The 19,922-nt window shown below is 44.0% G+C and overlaps 1 protein-coding gene across 13 annotated transcripts in view; it reads left to right on the top strand.

The window, feature by feature from the left end:
- The window catches only part of DGKI (diacylglycerol kinase iota), a 542,650-nt gene that overhangs the window by 404,496 nt on the left and 118,232 nt on the right, over positions 1–19,922 (top strand). For all 13 annotated transcript variants that reach the window (XM_077469233.1, XM_077469236.1, XM_077469234.1 and 10 more), the window contains one exon: positions 281–409. In XM_077469233.1, coding sequence (XP_077325359.1) covers positions 281–409 — 129 coding nt within the window. The remainder of the gene's footprint in view (positions 1–280; positions 410–19,922) is intronic.

Below are 19,922 nucleotides of genomic sequence, written 5' to 3'. Positions count from 1 at the left end.
TTTTGATAGGCCTTGTTCAAGTGTACAAAAGAGACATTGCAAAATGCAAATTCAATAGGAAGTAATATTTAACTTCACATATAATAATCTGTGGCAACATTCACAAATTACCTAGAAATGCTTGTTACAAGTGATTTCACAGGAAATCAGCAGTGTTAAATCTTTTTTGGTCAGGGCGTTCTGTGTAACACAGCTGTAGAAACCATGCTTGTAAAAAAAAAAAAAAAAGAAGCCTGTTCGGTTTTCTCCTCATCTCCTGTCTCATCTTGCCCAATCACAGGTTGACAGAGTGGTGGACGCCAACATGTCGAAAACGTATAGTGAGCGACAGCTGCGTTCCAGGAAAGTTGTCTTTACACAATGAGTTGTCCGACAGAGCACATGACTCCTCCCCCTCCAGCGTCTTGCCGTAAGACTTTTATGTAATTTATTATTCATTGTCACATTGGTGTAAGTAGATCAATAGCTGAGTAAGGCTCAATGCTTTATTAAAAGTATAACTTAACGCAAAACTTCATTTAGTTTTGGATAGAGTGGAGAGGGTTAGAATGCTTGTCAGTTTTTATTGCTGTCCGTGCCTCTGTCAAGGAGATTCACCCTCTCTAGTTTTCATGTTTACTATTATCATTGAAAGTTAAAGTAAATGAAAATCCCAAATTTTGGGTTGTCCCCAAAAATAACAGGTACATCTTCCAAGGGACACTAGTCCTGGTGACCTGGGGGGGGGGTCCCCAAGGAATTCCCTTAATTTGCAGGAATTTCCTTTCACTTCCTGTTTGGCTTTGGGAAAGGAAGTGAGTGGTATCTCAGCAATGGGACACAGATGGTGGAAAAAAAATTGACAGGGGTTATAACTCTTCCATACTCTATCCAAAATGAAAAAAAAAGATTTGCCTACATTATAGCTGGTGATCTGTTGACTGGACTGGTGGGGGGTAATTAAGAAAAAGAAAGCACACATCCACAGAATGGATGAAGCAGAAGCAGGTGCGTGCATGCAGTACAGGTTCTTCTCCAGCAAGGACAGAGAGTAGAGACCTCGCTAAATCCCCCTTCAAATCTGGTGAGACTAGCAGTCAGAGACAGCACTGCCTTACATCGCATACTGCAGATATACAACTATGAGGCTGTAGGCACAGTCCTAGGTACCATTACATACCAGGAAATGCACTGTTATTTTTTAGAAAGAATTGAGGACAAAAGAACATTGTTTAGGACCCTGCTTAGATATAATCAACAATTCTAGATGTTCCTTGTATCAAAACAAATCTTCACTTTTTGAGTTCAGGTCATCATTCATAGTCAGCACCGTTGCGTGTTTACCCTCTTTTATGAGTGTAAAGCATATCAGCTTATTAAGAACTACCTTTATTCTAAAATATCAAAATACCTAAGCTACATTCGTCCATTCTTCCAAAACCCAACCAAAGCAAAAGAAGTTTCCATAGCAAGCCCCTTGCTGATCGAAACAGAGGTGTAGGCCTTGATCCTGTACAGCAACACTATTAGGGTCCTTTCACACGGGGCGGATCAGTTCTGATCCGCCCCGGGGATATCCGTTTGCTCAGCGGGGATCACTCCGTCGATCCCCGCTGAGCAGGGAGATGACAGGTCCGTCTCTGCACACTGCGCAGGGACGGACCTGTCACAGCGCCGCTCTCCCCTATGGGAGATCGGATGACGACGGACCACAGTGCCCGTCGTCACCCGATCCAATCCGCAGACGGATGGAAAAATAGCTTTTTCCTCCGTTACACTTTTTCGGATGGGAGCGGGTCGGATGTCACCGCTGACATCCGACGCTCCATAGAGCTCTATGGAGCACCCGTTCAGGTCCGCCTGAAAAACTGACAGGCGGGCCTGAACGGGACGTCAGTGTGAAAGGGGCCTTAGAGGCAGGTCTCTGATTTCAGGGAAATAAGTATAAGCAATTTCGGGTGAAGAGAGGAGTCCAGGTCAATTTCACAGCCCAACCTTCTTCCCCAGAGAATAGGCTGGCAAAGATTTTGTTTTCTATGACATTGTCAGCATTTTTTTGCCAATTCCTTGTGACCATGAGAAAATAGAGTAGCTCTATGAAACAATCTGGTATAACTGGTGAAAAATGGGACTGCCACTCCTTTTAATACAGAAGAGGTGTGAGCCTTCTGGTGCTGAAAGGGTCCCTGGAAATTTTTGGCAGTGAACCGCTATCAGATACGTCCTCAGGGCACCAAGAAAATGAGATTGTAATTGCCGGCATGCAGCAGAAAATTAATTATACGTTCTGCTTTTTAATCAAGCAAGCACTGCGTTAATTCTGTTTTATTTCAGGTGGGATCTGATTAGTCATGTCGATGATGTGGATAGGAGAAGGTGGGGGTAGTGAGAGAGAGAGAGAGAAAAACCCCTTTACATAAGCACACCTGGAGATGTTAAAACACAACTTCAGACAGAGGTTTTATAATTTTTGATAAAGCTGCGGCTTGATTTTTGCCTAGGCCACCTAGGTCATAACCTAGGGCACTGTTGACACCAGGGGAAGTACATAGTCACCCAGACCAGGTAAAACAGGCCACTTTTGCATATAGTATATGGTTCACAACCTGCTAGTCAAACTGACACAATCCAACATTCTATCCTTAGCCACTAGTCTGCTGTGCCAAGGAGAATTCAACACCTGCTCTAAGTAGGAGCTGCAGAAATCTCCCTTCACTGAGTCTGGCTGCAGCCATTTTAACTGTGGGCAGTTGAAGCTGCTGCCTTTTCACTTCCTGGATTTACGCAGACACAGAGGCACACCTCCAGCTCTGCAGCCCTGCAGCTTTCCTTGGCCCTCTTATAACCCTTCCGCCTCCCTTCCTGGCAAACTCTCACAAGAATGAGAGAGAGAAAGTTGTGCATGATGTCATAAGCCTAAGCTAATGACCAGACAAGAAACAGGAAGTGGACTGTATAAGGTATTTACTGGCTGAAACAAATGTTTTACTATCCAAAGTTAAAACAACAAGGGCAGAGGATTTAATAGATGGAAAGTAAAAAAAATTACTGAATGTCTGCTTTAACTAAATAGTAAGGAAAACTTAGAAGAATATAATAAAAAAAGTAACTGTAAAAATATAAACTTACACAACCTTGAGAGTAGACAGTGTCAGTCAGTAGAGCAGTGGACAGTATCAGCAGGTCAGTGAACGGTGTCTGGGCAGTGTCTGTAGAGCACTGGATGTATCTGTAGAGCAGCGAACGATGTTAGTAGGGCAGTGGACGGTGTCTGGAAAGTATCGGAAGGGCAGTGGGTGGTGTTAGTAGAGCAGTGGACGGTGTCTGTAGAGCAGTGGACGGTGTCTGTAGGGCAGTGAACAGTGGCAGTAGTTTTTTATTTGTATTATTTTATTTTTTATTATTTTTCACAATATTTTTTTTTTACAATGTCATTTAGGAGTCCCATTGGGGGGGCTATAGTGAAATATCAGGGGTCTAAACAGACCCCCTGATGTCTCATTTTTGAGACAGAAAGGAACCGAGGACAGAGATTCCCCAGTCCCTTTCTCTGCAGTTGCACTGGACAGTGAATGAATGGGAAGTGCTCTGTACTGAGAGGCTTCCTGTCTATTCATAAACGGAAACATGGCAAACACAGTTTACTATGCTTCAGTTAAAAATGGACACAGTGAGTGATCACTCACTATGTTAATTCAGAAAAACAAGAGACTGATAAATTACATATTAACCCCCCTGACGGTTTTCCCGAGTCTGACTCGGGGTGGATTTTTTATACCATTAGCGGTATCCCCGAGTCAGACTCGGGACTGCATCGCTGGATCCAGGAGGAGGAATACTCACCTTCTCCCTCGGATCCAGCGTCGTCTCCCCGCTGTACGAGCGAGCCATGTCTCGCTCGATCTATCACATCGCCGATCTCCGTGCCCTGCGAGCGTTGCGACGCACGGGCACGGAGATCGGCGCCAAATTCAAAAAGTGAAACACACAGTAAACATACAGTATAATGTAATCTTACAGATTACATTGCTGTATGTAAACATTTCACATCCCCGTTGTCCCTAGTGGTCTGCACAGTGTCCTGCATGCAGTTTTATATAATAAAAGCTGTTCTTTATACCTGGAAACTGGAGATTGTCCATAGCAACCAAAACTGTCACTGTACATCAAAAATGATTTTAGAGCAGCTAGAAAACAGCGATAATAAATTAGAATCACTCGCAGAATTGAGCGATAGCGATTTGTGGGGAGATTCGTCATCAAATACTGAAAAGTAATGACAGTGACAATTCTGCAACTGAGCAAATTTCAGTGTTTTTGATGTGATTACATTATTGAATAATTTTTATTATTGTTATATTATTATTTGGTACAATTATTTATAATTATTTCTTATATTATAATTTATGATTTAATTTTTCAAACTTTATCATACCCGGGATGTCTGCTAGACTCTGGTTTGGACAGATTTAAGAGAGTTATTCCTAAGAATTGCAGGACTACAATATAAAACGCCAAATTTTCATGCAAAATAATGGTACCGCTTTTAGCACCTAAAATCCGAAATAATGGTACCGCCAGGGAGGTTAACCGGCTTCTTCCCTTGCTCTCCATCCTGAAAATCCCCCAGCGGGTAGGGGGCACAGGGAGCACAAGGGGCACTGTAGGCAGCTGCAAAAGGAGGAACAGGGACAGGAGGGACAGCAGGAGATCCCCTTTCCGGTGGGAGGGAGAGAAGGAGCGGTAACTTTCAGTGGCTGGAGGAGGAAAGGGGAACAGTACCAGTAAATGCCACAATGTCGTCCCTCTTGTCCAAGTTCTGGGATTGGCAAGGAAAGAGTGCGGGTTACCTGTCACCTACCCATGATCGACAGGTAGATCGTGGTTGCCGATGCCTCGTTTAAACATTTTAGGAAAAATGCGATACCTTTTTGTTTTCTGTGACTCTCCATTTCCGATTTCTTGCATAGGTGAGGATGACATAGGAATCCTTCCCGCTGCCTCCTAGGATGTCCACAGTATTGACCATGTTAACTGAGATTTATTTAATACTTTGTACAAAATCCTTTGTTGGTAATGACTTCAAAACGCCTCCTGTATGGAGAAAGGAGTCACATGCGTTGCTCAGATGTGATTTTGTTCTTCCACACAAACTTCAAATCTTGAAGGTTCCGGGGGCCTCTTCTGTAAACTCTGATCTTAAGTTCTTTCCATAGATTTACTATTGGATTCAAGTCAGGTGATTGGCTGGGCCATTCTAGCAGCTTTATTTTCTTTCTTTGAAACCAATTGAGAGTTTCCTTGGCTTTGTGCTTGGGATCATTGTCTTGCTAAAATGCTTACCTTCTTTTCATCTTAATCATCCTGGTAGATGTCAGCATCCTTCCGTCAATGATAGGGAAGTTTGCCAGTACCGCATGCTGAAAAACAGCCCCACACCATGCTGTTCCCAATTCCAAACTTCACTGGTGGTGTGGTGTTTTTGGAGTGACATTTAACCTCCAAACATGGTGTGTATTATGGCCTTCTAAAGCCCCATACACACTATCAGTTTTTCTGTTGAGTTTTTCCTTCAGATTTACCAAAACCATATAATATGAGGTCAAACCTTAGGAGTTTCAATGTGTATGCAATCAGGCAGGCCCTTGCACTACATGGTTTTGGTAAACCTGAAGAAAAAACTCAGCAGAAAAACTGATAGTGTGTATGGGGCTTAAGAGTTCAATTTTGGTCTCATCTGACCAGACTATATTCTCCCAGTATTTCACAGTCTTGTCTAAATGTTGTGCAGCAAAGTTTAAACAAGTTTCAACATGCTTTTTCTTCAGCCATAGAGTCTTGCATGGGGAGCGTGCATACAGGCCATGGTGGTTGAGTACATTACTTATTGTTTTCTTTGAAACAATTGTACCTGCTAATTCCAGGTCTTTCTGAAGCTCTCCAAAAGTGGTCATTGGCTCTTGGACAACTGTTCTGATCATTTTTTTCACATCTCTATAGAAAATTTTGTGAGCAGCACCTGGTCATGGCCGGTTTATGGTGAAATTATGTTCTTTTCACTTCCAGATTATGGCACCAGCAGTGCTCACTGGAACATTCAGAAGTTTAGAAATCCTTCTGTAACCAATGCCATTAGTATGTTTTGTTTGCATCAATAGGGTTGTGAAGGTCTTGAGAGAGCTCTTTGCTTTTACCCATCAAGAGATCTTTTTTTGTGTGACACTTTCCTAATGAGACACCTCTTTATAGGCCACCAGTTAAGACTGAACCAGATGATAATAATTTGCACTGACAAGGGACAGGATTGCTTTCTAATTACTGGTAGATTTCAGCTGGTGTCTTGTCTTTCAATGCCTTTTTGTACTCCTCTCTTTCTTCATGTGTTGAATACTTTTTCTCTGTGTCATTCCATTTTATTACACAATAATTTAATTTCTAAACATATTTGTTTTGGTTTCTTTGTATGTATGGATTGCATGGGCTGTTACCGACATGCAATCAAAATTTCATGTGAATAGCACCTTTAGAAATATATTTACCGTACCTAAAAAAATTGTAACGTTTTATATATACTGTATATTCAGTGAAATTTGTTACACTGAATATACAGTATATACTGTTAAGCCCCGTACACACGAGCGGACTTTTCAACATCCAAAGTCTGACGGAATGATTCCGGCAGACTATTCGATCGTGTGTGGGCTGCAACGGACTTTTGATTCGCAAAAGTCTGACAGACTTTAGAAATGGAACATGCTTGAAATTTTTCCACCAGAACTCTGCCGGACCCAGTTCCTACCGTCTCACTGTGATATTGATTGTGGCTCTGCTGACATATTTCTGGTTGTCTCACTATGATACTCATTGTGGCTCTGTGGACATGGTTCTGGTTATTTCAGTATGATATTGATTGTGACTTTGTGGACGTTTCTGGTTTTCTCTCTATAATACTGTTTATGGCCCCACAAACATTTCTGGTGGTCTTTTTATGATTGTGGCTCTGCAGATGTGTTTCAGGTTTCTTACTATTAAAGTGAATGTGGCTCTGCAGACATTACTGATTGTGGTTCCAAGGACATATTTCTGGATGACTTGCTGTGATATTGATTAGGTCTCTAAGGACATGTTTCTGTTTTTTCTCACTATAATACTAATTGTTGCTTTGCAGACATGTTTCTGGCTGTTCCAAGATGATTATGGCCCTGCAGGCACATTTCTTGTTGTTTCATTATAATGTGGACATGTTTGCTTTATAATGATAATTTATTGAGAGATTATTCCTTGTGTACATTGGTCTTTTTCTCAATACAAATGTTTAAAGAGTATTTAAACCCAACATTTCATATTCCTGTTATGTGCCTACTGTACCATGTACCTGTATGAAAAAGCATCCTTTGTTCTTGCTTCTTTCTGTGAAATCCCTGGCGTTCCTGCCAGTTCCCCTGCTTTCCCTTTTTTTAAACTGACCACACTAGCATGAGAGCCTAGTGTTGTCAGTTCAATAGCTGTGCTATGTTCCAGTGATTAGACTTGGTCCGACACGCCCACGCCCCTGCACAGCCATTCACTGGGAAGTTCAGTGTGCTGCTGTCTGTTCTCCCCCAAATCTCTGATCTCCCTATGCAGCTGAGCACAGAGGGTGTGTGATCACTAAAGTGGATGTAAACCCAATTAATTAAATTTGACCTGGGTACATACAGTAAGTGAGTACCGCCCTCTAATTTTTGTAAATATTTTATTGTATCTTTTAATGTGACAACACTGAAGAAATGACACTTTGCTACAATGTAATGTAGTGAGTCTATAGTTTGTATAACAGTGTAAATTTGCTGTCCCCTCAAAATAACTAAACACACAGCCATTAATGTCTGGCAACAAAAGTGAGTACACCCCTAAGTGAAAATGTCCAAATTGGGCCCAATTAGCCATTTTTCTTCCCTGGTGTCATGTGACTCGTTAGTGTTACAAGGTCTCAGGTTTGAATGGGGAACAGGTGTGTTAAATTTGGTGTTATTGCTCTCACGCTCATGCTGGTCACTGGAAGTTCAACATGGGAACTCTCTGAGTTCAACAAATAATTGTTGCTCTACATAAAGATGGCCTAGGCTATAAGAAGATTGCCAAGACACCGGAACTGAGCTGCAGCAAAGTGGCCAAGATCATACAGTGGCATAAAAGGACAGTCGCACACTGCATCAAATTGGTCTGCATGGCTGTCGTTCCAGAAGGAAACCTCTTCTAAATATGATGCACAAGAAAGCCCACAAACAGTTTGCTGAAGACAAGCAGACTAAGGACATGGATTACTGGAACCATGTCCTGTGGTCTGATGAGACCAAGATAAACTTATTTGGTTCAGATAGTGTCAATCGTGTATGGCGGCAACCAGGTACGGAGTACAAAGGCAAGTGTGTCTTGCCTACAGTCAAGCACAGTGGTGGGAGTGTCATGGTCTGGGGCTTCATGAGTGCTGCTGGCACTGGGGAGCTACAGTTCATTAAGGGAACCATGAATGCCAACATGTACTGTGACACACTGAAGCAGAGAATGATCCCATCCCTTCAGAGACTGGGCTGCAGGGCAGTATTCCAACATGATAACGACCCCAAACACACCTCCACGATGACCACTGCCTTCCTAAAGAAGCTGAGGGTAAAGGTGATGGACTGGCCAAGCATGTCTCCAGACCTAAACCCTATTGAGCATCTGTGGGGCATCCTCAAACGGAAGGTGGAGAAGCGCAAGGTCTCTAAAATCCACTAGCTCTGTGGTGTCGTTATGGAGGAGTGGAAGAGGACACCAGTGGCAACCTGCGAATCTCTGGTGAACTCCATGCCCAGGAGGGCTTAGGCAGTGCTGGAAAATAATGGTGGCCACACAAAACATTGACACTTTGGGCCCAATTTGGACATTTTCTCTTAGGGGTGTACTCACTTTTGTTGCCAGCTGTTTAGACATTAATGGCTGTGTGTTGAGTTGTTTTGAGGGGCAGCAAATTTACACTGTTATACAAGCTGTACACACACTACTTTACATTGTAGCTAAGTATAATTTCCTCAATGTTGTCACATGAAAAGATATAATAAAATATTTACAAAAATGTATGTTTTGCATATAATGTTTATTTTGCAAATAAACATTTGATATTTGCTGTATGACATAGGATTCTCAGAGCACTATAAGTTAGCCAAAGACAGAGTGCAGCACACATACTTCCACCAACAGGTAAAGCGAAGCAGGAAAAAATGTAAAAAGTACCTTCTGTAATTAAAACTAGAATTGCATTAGAGCCTGGGCTCCAACAGATGAACAAAAAGGTGGGGGATGGATGGTGCATTGAAAGTAAGTATCAATGGGTGGGGGCTTTAGCAGGGTGAAATGGGCAAAGTCACTCACCTGTCCCCTATCCAACAAGATATCTACTGTGTGATCTTATCATTGCCCCAGTGATGATTTTTAAAACCTTTGGTCCGACCAAGCCCACTGGTGTGCTTTACACTCTCATTCAATCCTGTGGAGAGGTTTGGAGTCTGAACTATCTTTAAGTACAGGTCTGCTTTCTCTAGCTATTCAGAGGTATAAAAAACGCTCTTCACCATGTACTGCCTTATTAAATTAAAGTTAAGTTCTCCTTTAGAGGAGAAGCCCCAAAGCATTTCTCAACTCAGCCTCACAAAAGGCAGTGTTTTTGAAGGCAGTATCAGATAACCAATGAGGAGGTTATTTTGGTGGACTCCTCGATTTTTCCACTCAGAGATTAGATCTTTGTTGACAGGGCTGAGATTACCAGCCTCGTGCATCTGAGATGGAGAGATATTCCTCATAAAGGAGAGCTAATCTTGTATTCCTGGGTTCACCCAGTCCCATTTGCCACTATAGACCTCAATAGATTCCTTACCTGCCAAGCCGACGGTTGATGAAACAATTCTGTGGAAGACGCAGAAGCTTTGTCACTGAGGCTAAGAGGTTGATGCGGTTTGTGGGTGAGCTGAGCAACAAGCTGATTGTTTTCAAAGTGCAGAAATATGTCTAGACGATATACATAGGTGAAAAGATGCATAGAATGTAAGTTAAAAGCCCTTTTCTGGTATATAGGTGCAAGGTGTATTTCCACAACTCGCTATAGCCATAGAATTTTCTGAAGAAAACACACCCCCAGCCTCCCTACAGTGTTAGCAATGACTACGGAGGCCAAGGCACATGGTAGTTTCTTTTTTTGTGCAATGGTAGGATCAAGGCGTTAAAGAGGAAATGCAGTCTGCTCACATAATTTGTAATAAAAACATCTTTGCCATTCTGAAGCCTCCCTCCAACCACTTTGCATTTTATTTTATATATACTGTGATTCTGTACTTGCCAAATATTCTGTAGAAATCTCCCTCCACGGAGTCTGGCTGCAACCATTTTAACTGTGGGCATCTGAAGCTGCTGCCTGTTTACTTCCTGGATTTCACACCTGAGGCTCACCTGTGCACACAACCCTGCACCCTTCACTTCTCCTCCCAGCAAGCCATCACAAAGGCTTGTGATAAGCCCAGAAACAAGGAACAGATCAGGTCATATGACACCTCAAGTCAACCCGACAATTGAGAGTGAAAAACCAGCACTGTTGGCAGTGACATTATCCTCCTTCATACCCAGTGGATGGATCTTTCATGATGTGTGAATCCATGTCAGACTAGGCTCCTATAATGTGGAGTCTAAATATCCGGTAAGGGCACATCTTGTACTGTCATGGTGGAAGGTGCACTTGGGTGTATGGTCGTCCATCTTTGGATACAATTGCAACGATTTCATCATATTTATCTTTATATGGACAATTTTACAGACTGACCATTGTCACTTATATTTGTATGCATCTATCATCACCCACACAGCGTGGCAATTGTTGATTTATTGGTGGTCAGCAACAGTGAAATTTACCCCCCTTATATTGGTGGTCTGTAGCAGGGAAAGTCAGTAGCAGGGAAAGTTAACTTCCCCCTTCTCGGCATTGGTGGTCATGGCAGTAAATGTTAACCTTTCCATACCCCCCATCTTCCCTGCATTCATAGTCATGGCAGTGAAAGTTAATCCTACTTCCCCATCACCCCTTCTCTCCCATGCACCCCATATTGGTGGGTTGGTAGTGACGTTCTGTCTATCTGAGGCCAGAACTTTACTTGTACTATGGGTGGAGAGAACCCTGCCCCATAGTACATATTTGCTTTCATTCCAGGTGCTTGAACACAGAGAGTGTTTGTGTACTCGACCTGTTCCACCCCTTCCTTCTCAAGCAGCTGTGCAGGGCCTCTGGTGGCTGTTTGGCGTCTCTGGTGGCTGTGTGGGGTCTCTGGTGGCTATTTGGGGTCCCTGACGGCTGAGTGGGGTATCTGGTGGCTGTGTGGGGTCCCTGGAGGCTGTGTGGGGTCTCTGGGGGCTCTCTGGGGGCTGTGTGGGGTCTCTGGGGGCTGTGTAGGGTCTCTGGGGGCTGTGTGAGGTCTCTGGGGGCTGTGTGGTGTCTTTGGTAGCTATGCAGGGTCCCTGGTGGCTGTGCAGGGTCTCTGGTGGCTGGGTTGGGTCTCTGGTGGCTGTGCGGGGTCCCTGGTGGCTGTGCGGGGTCTCTGGTTTCTATGCGGGGTCCATGGCGGCTGTGTGGGGTCCCGGGCGGCTGTGTGGGGTCTCTGGTGGCTGTGCGGGGTCTCTGGTTTCTATGCGGGGTACCTGGCGGCTGTGTGGGGTCTCTGGTGGCTGTTCAGGGTCTCTGGTGGCTATGCGGGGTCCCTGACAGCTGTGTGGGGTCCCTGGTGGCTATGCAGTCCAAGCATGAATGAACCCTGGGCCCTAAGATCTAAGGGGGGGTCACATCCTTAGATCTCAGGAGTTCATACTTGAACTTAAAGTCCTTCACTAGTTAGGGGGGTGTCACGTCCTCAGCTCTGAGGGGTTCATGCTGGCACTTGCAGTCCTTAACTTTTGTCAAATAAAAATGTTTTTTGGGTATTTGCCATCTTATGAGCTCATTCACTTTTTCATAACGAACTAAATGCATGGAAGCCTATATGATTAGTAGGGAAAAAAACGGCGCAACTTCGTAAAAGTCATTACATTATACAGATTATTCACTTTTTATAAAAGCAGACAAAAAAACGCTTTTTGGATCTCTTACATGCAACTCTCCAATAAACCCACTGGCTGAGACATAAAGAATTTGCTTTTGCTGAGGATGCAAAGTGACTATACTTGGCACTCACCCTTAGCATCGCTCTGCGCTCCAGACATCATAGAGACCCAGGAGGAGAAAAACACACTGGCTGCACAATGACAATTGCTGACTGTTTGATGGGAAGTTTCAGGCCTGGGGGTTCCCCCCGTCCTCCTCTCTCCTACTACACATGAGATGGGAGGAAGTTAGGATACCGCAGAGGATGGTAGGTGGAGCATTAGGCTCCACCTGTGCCTGTTGCATGAAGTGTGGCCGGTCTGCAGTGTGGCCAGTCGCTGCCAAGTAAGCCCCATAATACTTGCTCTTCAGCAGGCCGCGGGAAGAGGCTTTTTTTCGTGCGGGGGGGTGGGGCAGATTTTTTGCCGCCCCCTGCAAAGTGCCACCCTAGGCCTGAGCCTTGTCGGCCTAGGCCAAAATACAGCGTTGGGCCAGACACAGAGAACCTGCAGGCCGTGTGTATGGCACTGTAGGGTTAACAGTGATAACACAGGAGCACAACTGGGAGACAATTGTATTAAATTTCCTGAATAAGGACCTTTGTGGCAGGGTCACTAGGTATTATTTTAACGAAAGCTGCTAATTTAAAAAGGCTTTTAATTTTAAAACCAACATAACCTGACCCAAAAAATATTTCTTCCCCCTAAACCTAACCCAACATTAAATGATCCTCTAAAACTCACGGGAATTAAATGTAAGTACCAAAGACATAGAGGGACAAATTCCATGTTAGACATAATAATGGGCCCTGCACTTTAGTCTTTCAGCTCCAATACAGAATATATTTTGATTAAGGCCCCTTTATGAAGCCCCATTATGTGGTTAGATGTCTTCCCCTCGGCAGCTACCCCACTGCTATCTGTAGTTCTTGAGGGACTGAAAGGCTTGCTACAGGAATGCTCTTGCTGGCATTTTTGTGGCTAGGAAAAAAAAGAACGGCAGTAGAAGGAAAGGTCTGCGTTGCATAAATTCCAATGTATATTTGTAGATCTGTTGCCGAGCGGTCTACTTTTTGCAGTTTTTCGAGCTACAGAATTGCCAGCTTCAGGAGCGACTCATTATGATAGCCATGGTGGCCATGTCACCCCAATGATTTGTAGCTCCATACTGATTTGTAGTCACAGCAGCAGCTTTGTATTCAGCTACAACTTGCCAGAGTAAACAAGCAGGGAGTAAACTACTACAAAGTAGCTGATATGACATGGCCCTCAAAGTCAAATGATCTAATATGCAATTTACTAAAGCAAGCCATAGATTATACAATTTTCTTTCCTTCCACTACAGATGGAAGCTGCAGTCGGAAGTGATCGCATGCAAAAGGTCAGACAGGCTGGTTGTACTGAAGTCGATTGATGGATCAACGTCAGTACAACCAGCTTGCCCATAGATGGATCCAATCTTGGCCAGTCCCTGCTGAACTGGCTGAGATTCCATCCATCTGTGGCCGGCTTAAAGCGGGAGTTCCGCCGTTTTTTGTTTTTAAAAGTCAGCAGCTACAAATACTGCAGATGCTGATTTTTAAAATAAGGACCGGCTCTCGGGTGCTGCCGCCGCCATCTTCGGTATGGGAATCAGGAAGTGAAGCCTTGCGGCTTCACTTCCCGGTTCCCTACTGCGCATGCGCGAGTCGTGCTGCGCAATAAGGATGGTCCCCGCTGTCTCTGCGATCCGTGTGTTTCCCAGCAGACAGCGGGGGACCCGCAGGAAGTGGCGTAAATGCCCGCAGAATCTGCGGCTATCTATGCCAGAAGTGGGTGCAAATACCTGTACTATACAGGTATCTGCACCCCCTCCCCCCTGAAAGGTGCCAATTGTGGCACTGGAGGGGGGAGGGTTCCAATGAGCGGAAGTTCCACTTTAGGGTGGAGCTCCGCTTTAAGGCTGGAGCAGTTGTGTATGGCAACCAAGCTGAAGATAGAATCTGATTGGTTACTATGTACAGCTGCTTGAGATTCTGTCTGTTCCAGTTTTAGTAAATCCTCCCAAAGTGTTTCATTATGTAAAATCATATATTTGATAAACCAGTGTTTAAAGTACTATAACATACAGTATATATGTAAATTGCTGTATTCTTTTTTTGTCACTGGTTTGGTGATTGAGTGAGGGAGAGCAACTGAGGGAAAACACTGGAACACTTGTCAGTACCAGTGTGCAAAGGTGTATTTGCTTTGGAAGAATAAATCACCTCTAATGTTGGGTGTCCTACATGTGTGGATGTTGCTGCTTTATGTAAAACTGTTTATTCATTTTTTTACATTGTTATAATGGAGTGCCTTAGGATTGTGCTGCATTTTAAAGGGTGTGTTGACTGAAAAAATGTTGAGAAACACTATTCTAGATAATCACATTTTTCCCTCTTAACAAAGGTTGTGCAGCATTGACCACTAGGTGGCACTGTGACCACACTAGAGAATGGCAGCTGCCTTTGTCATTATTTTTCTCCATAAATTCAACAAGAAAATAGCTTGAATTTGCGTTTGGCAAAAACAAACAAAAAATAACAGCATTATACATCATTTTTTCCTGATTTTGTGAATGATGCCATGCACACATTTAGTACAAAGCATCAAATTCAAAGGCCCTTGGTCAAACCCTTAAAGGATCAGGCCACCGAAAGAAGATATTTTGGTTTGGGGCTTAATCACCTACCGGATGTCCATTAGGAGCTTCAACAGCAAGACCTTTGGACATGGGGTCCACTTGCCATCACTATAACAACGATATATGAGGTTTTTAGCTAGATCCACTAGTAAAGCATTTGATTTGTGTTGCATCAAAAACAGGGTATTGTATTAGTCCGCCTCACAAACTGCAGCTTCTTGTTCCTATTTGTAGCTATTTCCAGGTGGCATCCACCATCTGGGAGAGCCTAGGAGCAAATCTCAAAAAAGGCAGAGTGAGTGGTAACTATTCTACTGTAAGGCTGGGTTCACACTGCTGCGATGCGGGAACGTTGCGAATCCACTGCGGGTTCCCACATCGTATGTCTCCAGGTGGCAGTTCACACTGCCCTATGAGAACTGCTGGGAGTGTCAGTTAAAAGTTAATGACACCTCCAGATCAGTTCGCATATCACAGTACGATCTGTAAACTCGGACAGGAATCGGATCGCATGGTGTGAACAATTCTGCTGCGGACCAAAAAAAGGATCCTGTACGAGTTTGGGCCGGATGCGATGCAAATTAAGCCATACTATCTGTATGGCTGAAATTGCATCGCACAGAGATCGCATGTGATTTGCAGTGCGGTGCGAATCACATCTGATCTCGGACATCGCAGCAGTGTGAACCTAACCTGAATGTTGTCTGGTTTTTAATATCATTGTTCTTTTGACCTCCAATCTTTATTGTCTTGCAGTGCTATATCCCGTGACATAATCTTCATATTCAACATGTGTTGGATTCCAGTGTACTACACCACGCAATGTGGTTTTATCCGCCAGCCCCTAAATCACAGGGGCCAGTAGATAGAAAAACAGTATGTGGGGGGCACTTCTCAGGTATCCAACACACCTGGAGGTGTGTTAGATGTGAGGTTTCTACTTGAGGCCTTAGCTATGCAAGGGAGCCAAGATCTTACAATAGAGCCAAGGGGAGATCTTATAATGGGTACAGTAAATCTTACAGTGGACACCTTTTTCCTGGGATTTTGTCCTCCAGACATGACAAAAGGTTATATACTGCTAAATCTTTGTTCAGAAAATAACATTTATAAACTCTTTGTGGGCCATAAAAACATCCAATAGCAATCATTATGCATGTTTTCATTTTATTATCAATGTTTTCTGAACTTACCTTTGTATCTACAGTATTTAAGAGAAATATCTCACCTGTTGATATTTATTTATCCCTGCCTTTGGAGCTATTAGAGGCCTTCTTTTTCTTCTATCATGCCTTCTAGACATACACTGACCAGCCTTAATATTATGATGACCCACCTAATATTGAGTAGGCAAGTGCAGTCTACTTTCTCCACAACAGGTGGCTCTCTTCCACTGAAGCACTGCAGTTAAAAAAGGAAGCGACAGTTCCTCTATGGTTTCCTGGGTCACTGGGGAAGCATCCAAGGGAATGCTGCTACACCATGTGACTCTGGTGACCATTTTGGGTCAGGCAGAGCCTATTTAAGGCCCTCCCAGATTTGGCACACATTTGTGAGTTGGTAAAGGGACAATACTAGCGTCAGGGAAAGGTTCATGAGGGAAAATGTAGAGCTTGCAACTTCTCTGGACACCTGCCTGTTGGGCAAGAGACAGCCAGGCCACATTCTTCCTCACTCAGCAGACTGACAGCTTAGCTACATTCTTTTTTCTACAAGCTACATGTTGTGAGTGTTCCCGGTTGGCCTGCCTTCCCACCAGGTTATGTGAGAACTGTTTCTGCATTATTTCAAGTTCAATATAAGTTCTTTCATTGCACTGGGACTGATTGTGTTATTTGCGCTGTCACCGCCACTTTGCTGCACCCCAGCTACAAGATGGTTCCCCTTTTTGACAACAAAACAGCCCTGACCCATAGAGGAATGTCCTTAATGATTTTGACATTTTTGACAACAAACATTAAACAGGAAACATTTTAAGTATCGCCCTGCCTCAGTCCATCAATAACATTCAGTAACTCTGATAAAGACAGCTGAGTATCTGTGCTCTACTACCAGTCTGGAATGTGTGGTCAGAAAATGAACTGAATCTGTGTCATCCACATCTCTCTATCTTAGAAACAGTTACAATTTTTGGTACCCACCCAGGCCGCATTATCAACTCATTAACAAACCATTAACATCTCTCAGTCACAGCATGCCCCTCGTTCTCTCCTGGGTTTATGCTCTACGCAAGATGAGGAGATAAAAAAGAGACCATTAAACTATTTTTCAGCCGTCAAGATAAAATTTCGAGCTCTGCAGAAATAATGAATGAATGCTTTTTTTTCAAAGTCAAGGACAATAATGTGCTGAAGGTAACATTCTGGATGATCAGCAAGCAGAAATAAAGTGGACCTGTTGTTTGCCAAAATGCAGGACTACTCACACTTCTAGTAGCAACCATTTTAAAGAGGAACTGCAGTCTGCTCACATAATTTGTAATAAAAACATCTTTGCCATTCTGAAGCTTCCCGCCTACCACTTTGCATATTATTTTATATAGACTGTGATTCTGTACTTGCCAAATATGCTGCAGAAATCTCCCTCCACCATGTCTGGCTGCAAACATTTTAACTGTGGGCAGCTGAAGCTGCGGCCTGTTCACTTCCTGGATTTACACAGACACACAGAGGCACAACTCTAGATCAAAATTTTTAGTGGACTTTTGTTAATTGCAATTTAAATCCTTCTTTTGTAACTGATGATAGTATGAGGGTAATTTACACTGACACATTACGTTAAAGCGGTTGTAAAGTCCACATTTGTTCTTGTTTTTTTTTTAAACAAGTCCCCTGGCAGCCTTAAAGAGGAGCTGCACACAAAAAAAAAATATTAAAAGCCAGCAGCTACTAATATTGCAGCTGCTGACTTTTAATAATATCACACTTACCTGTCCCAGGTTCCAGCGATGTCGGCGGCAGATGACGAGCGATCGCTCGTCTCGCTGCAGCCACCGCCGCCATCCTCTGTCAGGGAATCGGGAAGTAAAGCAAGAGGGCTTCACTGCCCGGTTCCCTGCTGCGCATGCGCGAGTCGCGCTGCGCTGGTTCCCCGCTGTGTCTCTGGGAACTGTGTGTTTCCCAGAACACAACGGGGGGGGCGGAGCCATGCGGCGGTGGGCGGAGCCATGCAGCGGTCTGGCCGGAAGTGGGTGCAGTTACCTGGATTATCCAGGTAACTGCACCCCCCTCCCCCCCAAAAGGTGCCGATTGTGGCACCGGAGGGGGGGAGGGATAATACTAGCGGAACTTCCCCTTTAGGGTGAAGAACCGCTTTAAGCCCAGGTTCACACCAGTGCGATGTCAGACATTGTATGTAATTCGCACCCGCACTGCGGTCAGGGCCAGGTTAAGAACATCATGGGCCTGGTGCTGAGGATTTTGGTGGGGCCTTTTATAAACAATAAATAAATAAAAATGCAAACTATTTTTTGTTATAACAAATTAAATTAAAGAGAGAGAGGGAGGATGAGAGAGAGAAAGAGAGAGAGAGAGAGAGAGAGAGAGAGAGAGAAAGGGGATGAAAGAAGTGTGAGGGGTAAGGGAGGGAGGATGAGATAGAGAGAAAGGGGATGAAAGAGGTGTGAGGGGTAAGGGAGGGAGGATGAGAAAGGGGGGGATGGGAGAGAGAGGATGCACATGAGGATGTGTGGGAATGACATCAACGCAGCCAACAAACCCAGAAGGAAGACCAGTTGAAGATGGAAGTGCCCAGACCCCGCCGGACTGATCACAGCACAGCACTGGAGGGCTCAGTCTGACAATTTAAGTGTACCCTAATGTGCTAATATGCTGGGCATACTTGTACATTATGGCATAACCTACCCCAGCGCCTCTAAAAAGTAGTAATGTTAGAAAAGTTTACTACCGCTTTAATATCACAGGAGCCTCTCATGGGGCCCCCTACTGACTCTGTGTCCCTTGGGCAGTGCCTAAGTGCATAGTTGTCAACATTTAAAAAATATTTTCAGGGATGCTTTTTTTTTACAAGTGCTATATGTAGAGTAGCTGACATCCCCCGTGTTCCTTTATACATCACAATAGTAATTACAAAATTAAATAAGTATTAATAATGGGGCAGAACAAATATGAGGACTGTGAGATTTCCTTTAGTTGAACTGACAAAAGTGCCCATTCTAGAGCTGGTAACATTGAGGATATTCAGTATAATTTTAAAGAACAGTTTTTGTGGGTAAGAGGCATAGGGGAGGAGTATGGATGGTATAAAAGTGGGAAGTATGTGCAGGTGGGGGAGAGGAATGTGGAGGGTCTAACAGTGGGCACTATGTACATGAGAGGAGTGTAAAGGGTATGACAGTGGGCAGTATGCACAGCAGAGGAGTGTAGATGGTATGACATTGGGCACTATGTATAAGAGAAGAGTGTGGAGGGTATGACAGTGAGCAATATGTACAGGAGTGTGGAGGGTATGACAGTGGGCATTATGTACAGGAGAGAAGTGTGGAGAGTAGGACAGTAAGCAGTAATTACAGGAGAGGAGTATGGAGGGAGGGTATGGCGGTGGGCACTATGTATAGGAGAGGAGGATGGAGGGTATGACAGTGAGTAGTATGTACAGGAGAGGAGTGTGGCGGGTATGACAGTGGGCACTATGTATAGGAGAGGAGTGTGGAGGGTACGACAGTGGGCACTATGTACAGGAGAGAAGTGTATGACAGCGGGCGCTCTGTATAGGAGAGAAATGTGGAAGTTATGACAGTGAGTAGTATGTACAGGAGAGAAGTGTGTTGAGTATGACAGTGGGCAGTATGCACAGCAGAGGAGTGTAGAGGGTATGACATTGGGCACTATGTATAAGAGAAGAGTGTGGAGGGTATGACAGTGAGCAATATGTACAGGAGTGTGGAGGGTATGACAGTGGGCATTATGTACAGGAGAGAAGTGTGGAGAGTAGGACAGTAAGCAGTAATTACAGGAGAGGAGTATGGAGGGAGGGTATGACGGTGGGCACTATGTATAGGAGAGAAGTATGGAGGGTATGACAGTGAGTAGTATGTACAGGAGAGGAGTGTGGAGGGTATGACAGTGGGCACTATGTATAGGAGAGAAGTGTTGGAGGTATGACAGTAGGCACTATGTAT

This window comes from Lithobates pipiens, unplaced genomic scaffold (assembly GCF_037356315.1).
Source record: "Lithobates pipiens isolate NorthernLeopardFrog02 unplaced genomic scaffold, aLitPip1_a1.2 Scaffold_8, whole genome shotgun sequence".
Lineage (NCBI taxonomy): Eukaryota > Metazoa > Chordata > Amphibia > Anura > Ranidae > Lithobates > Lithobates pipiens.
This window is presented reverse-complemented; position numbering and strand designations above follow the sequence as displayed.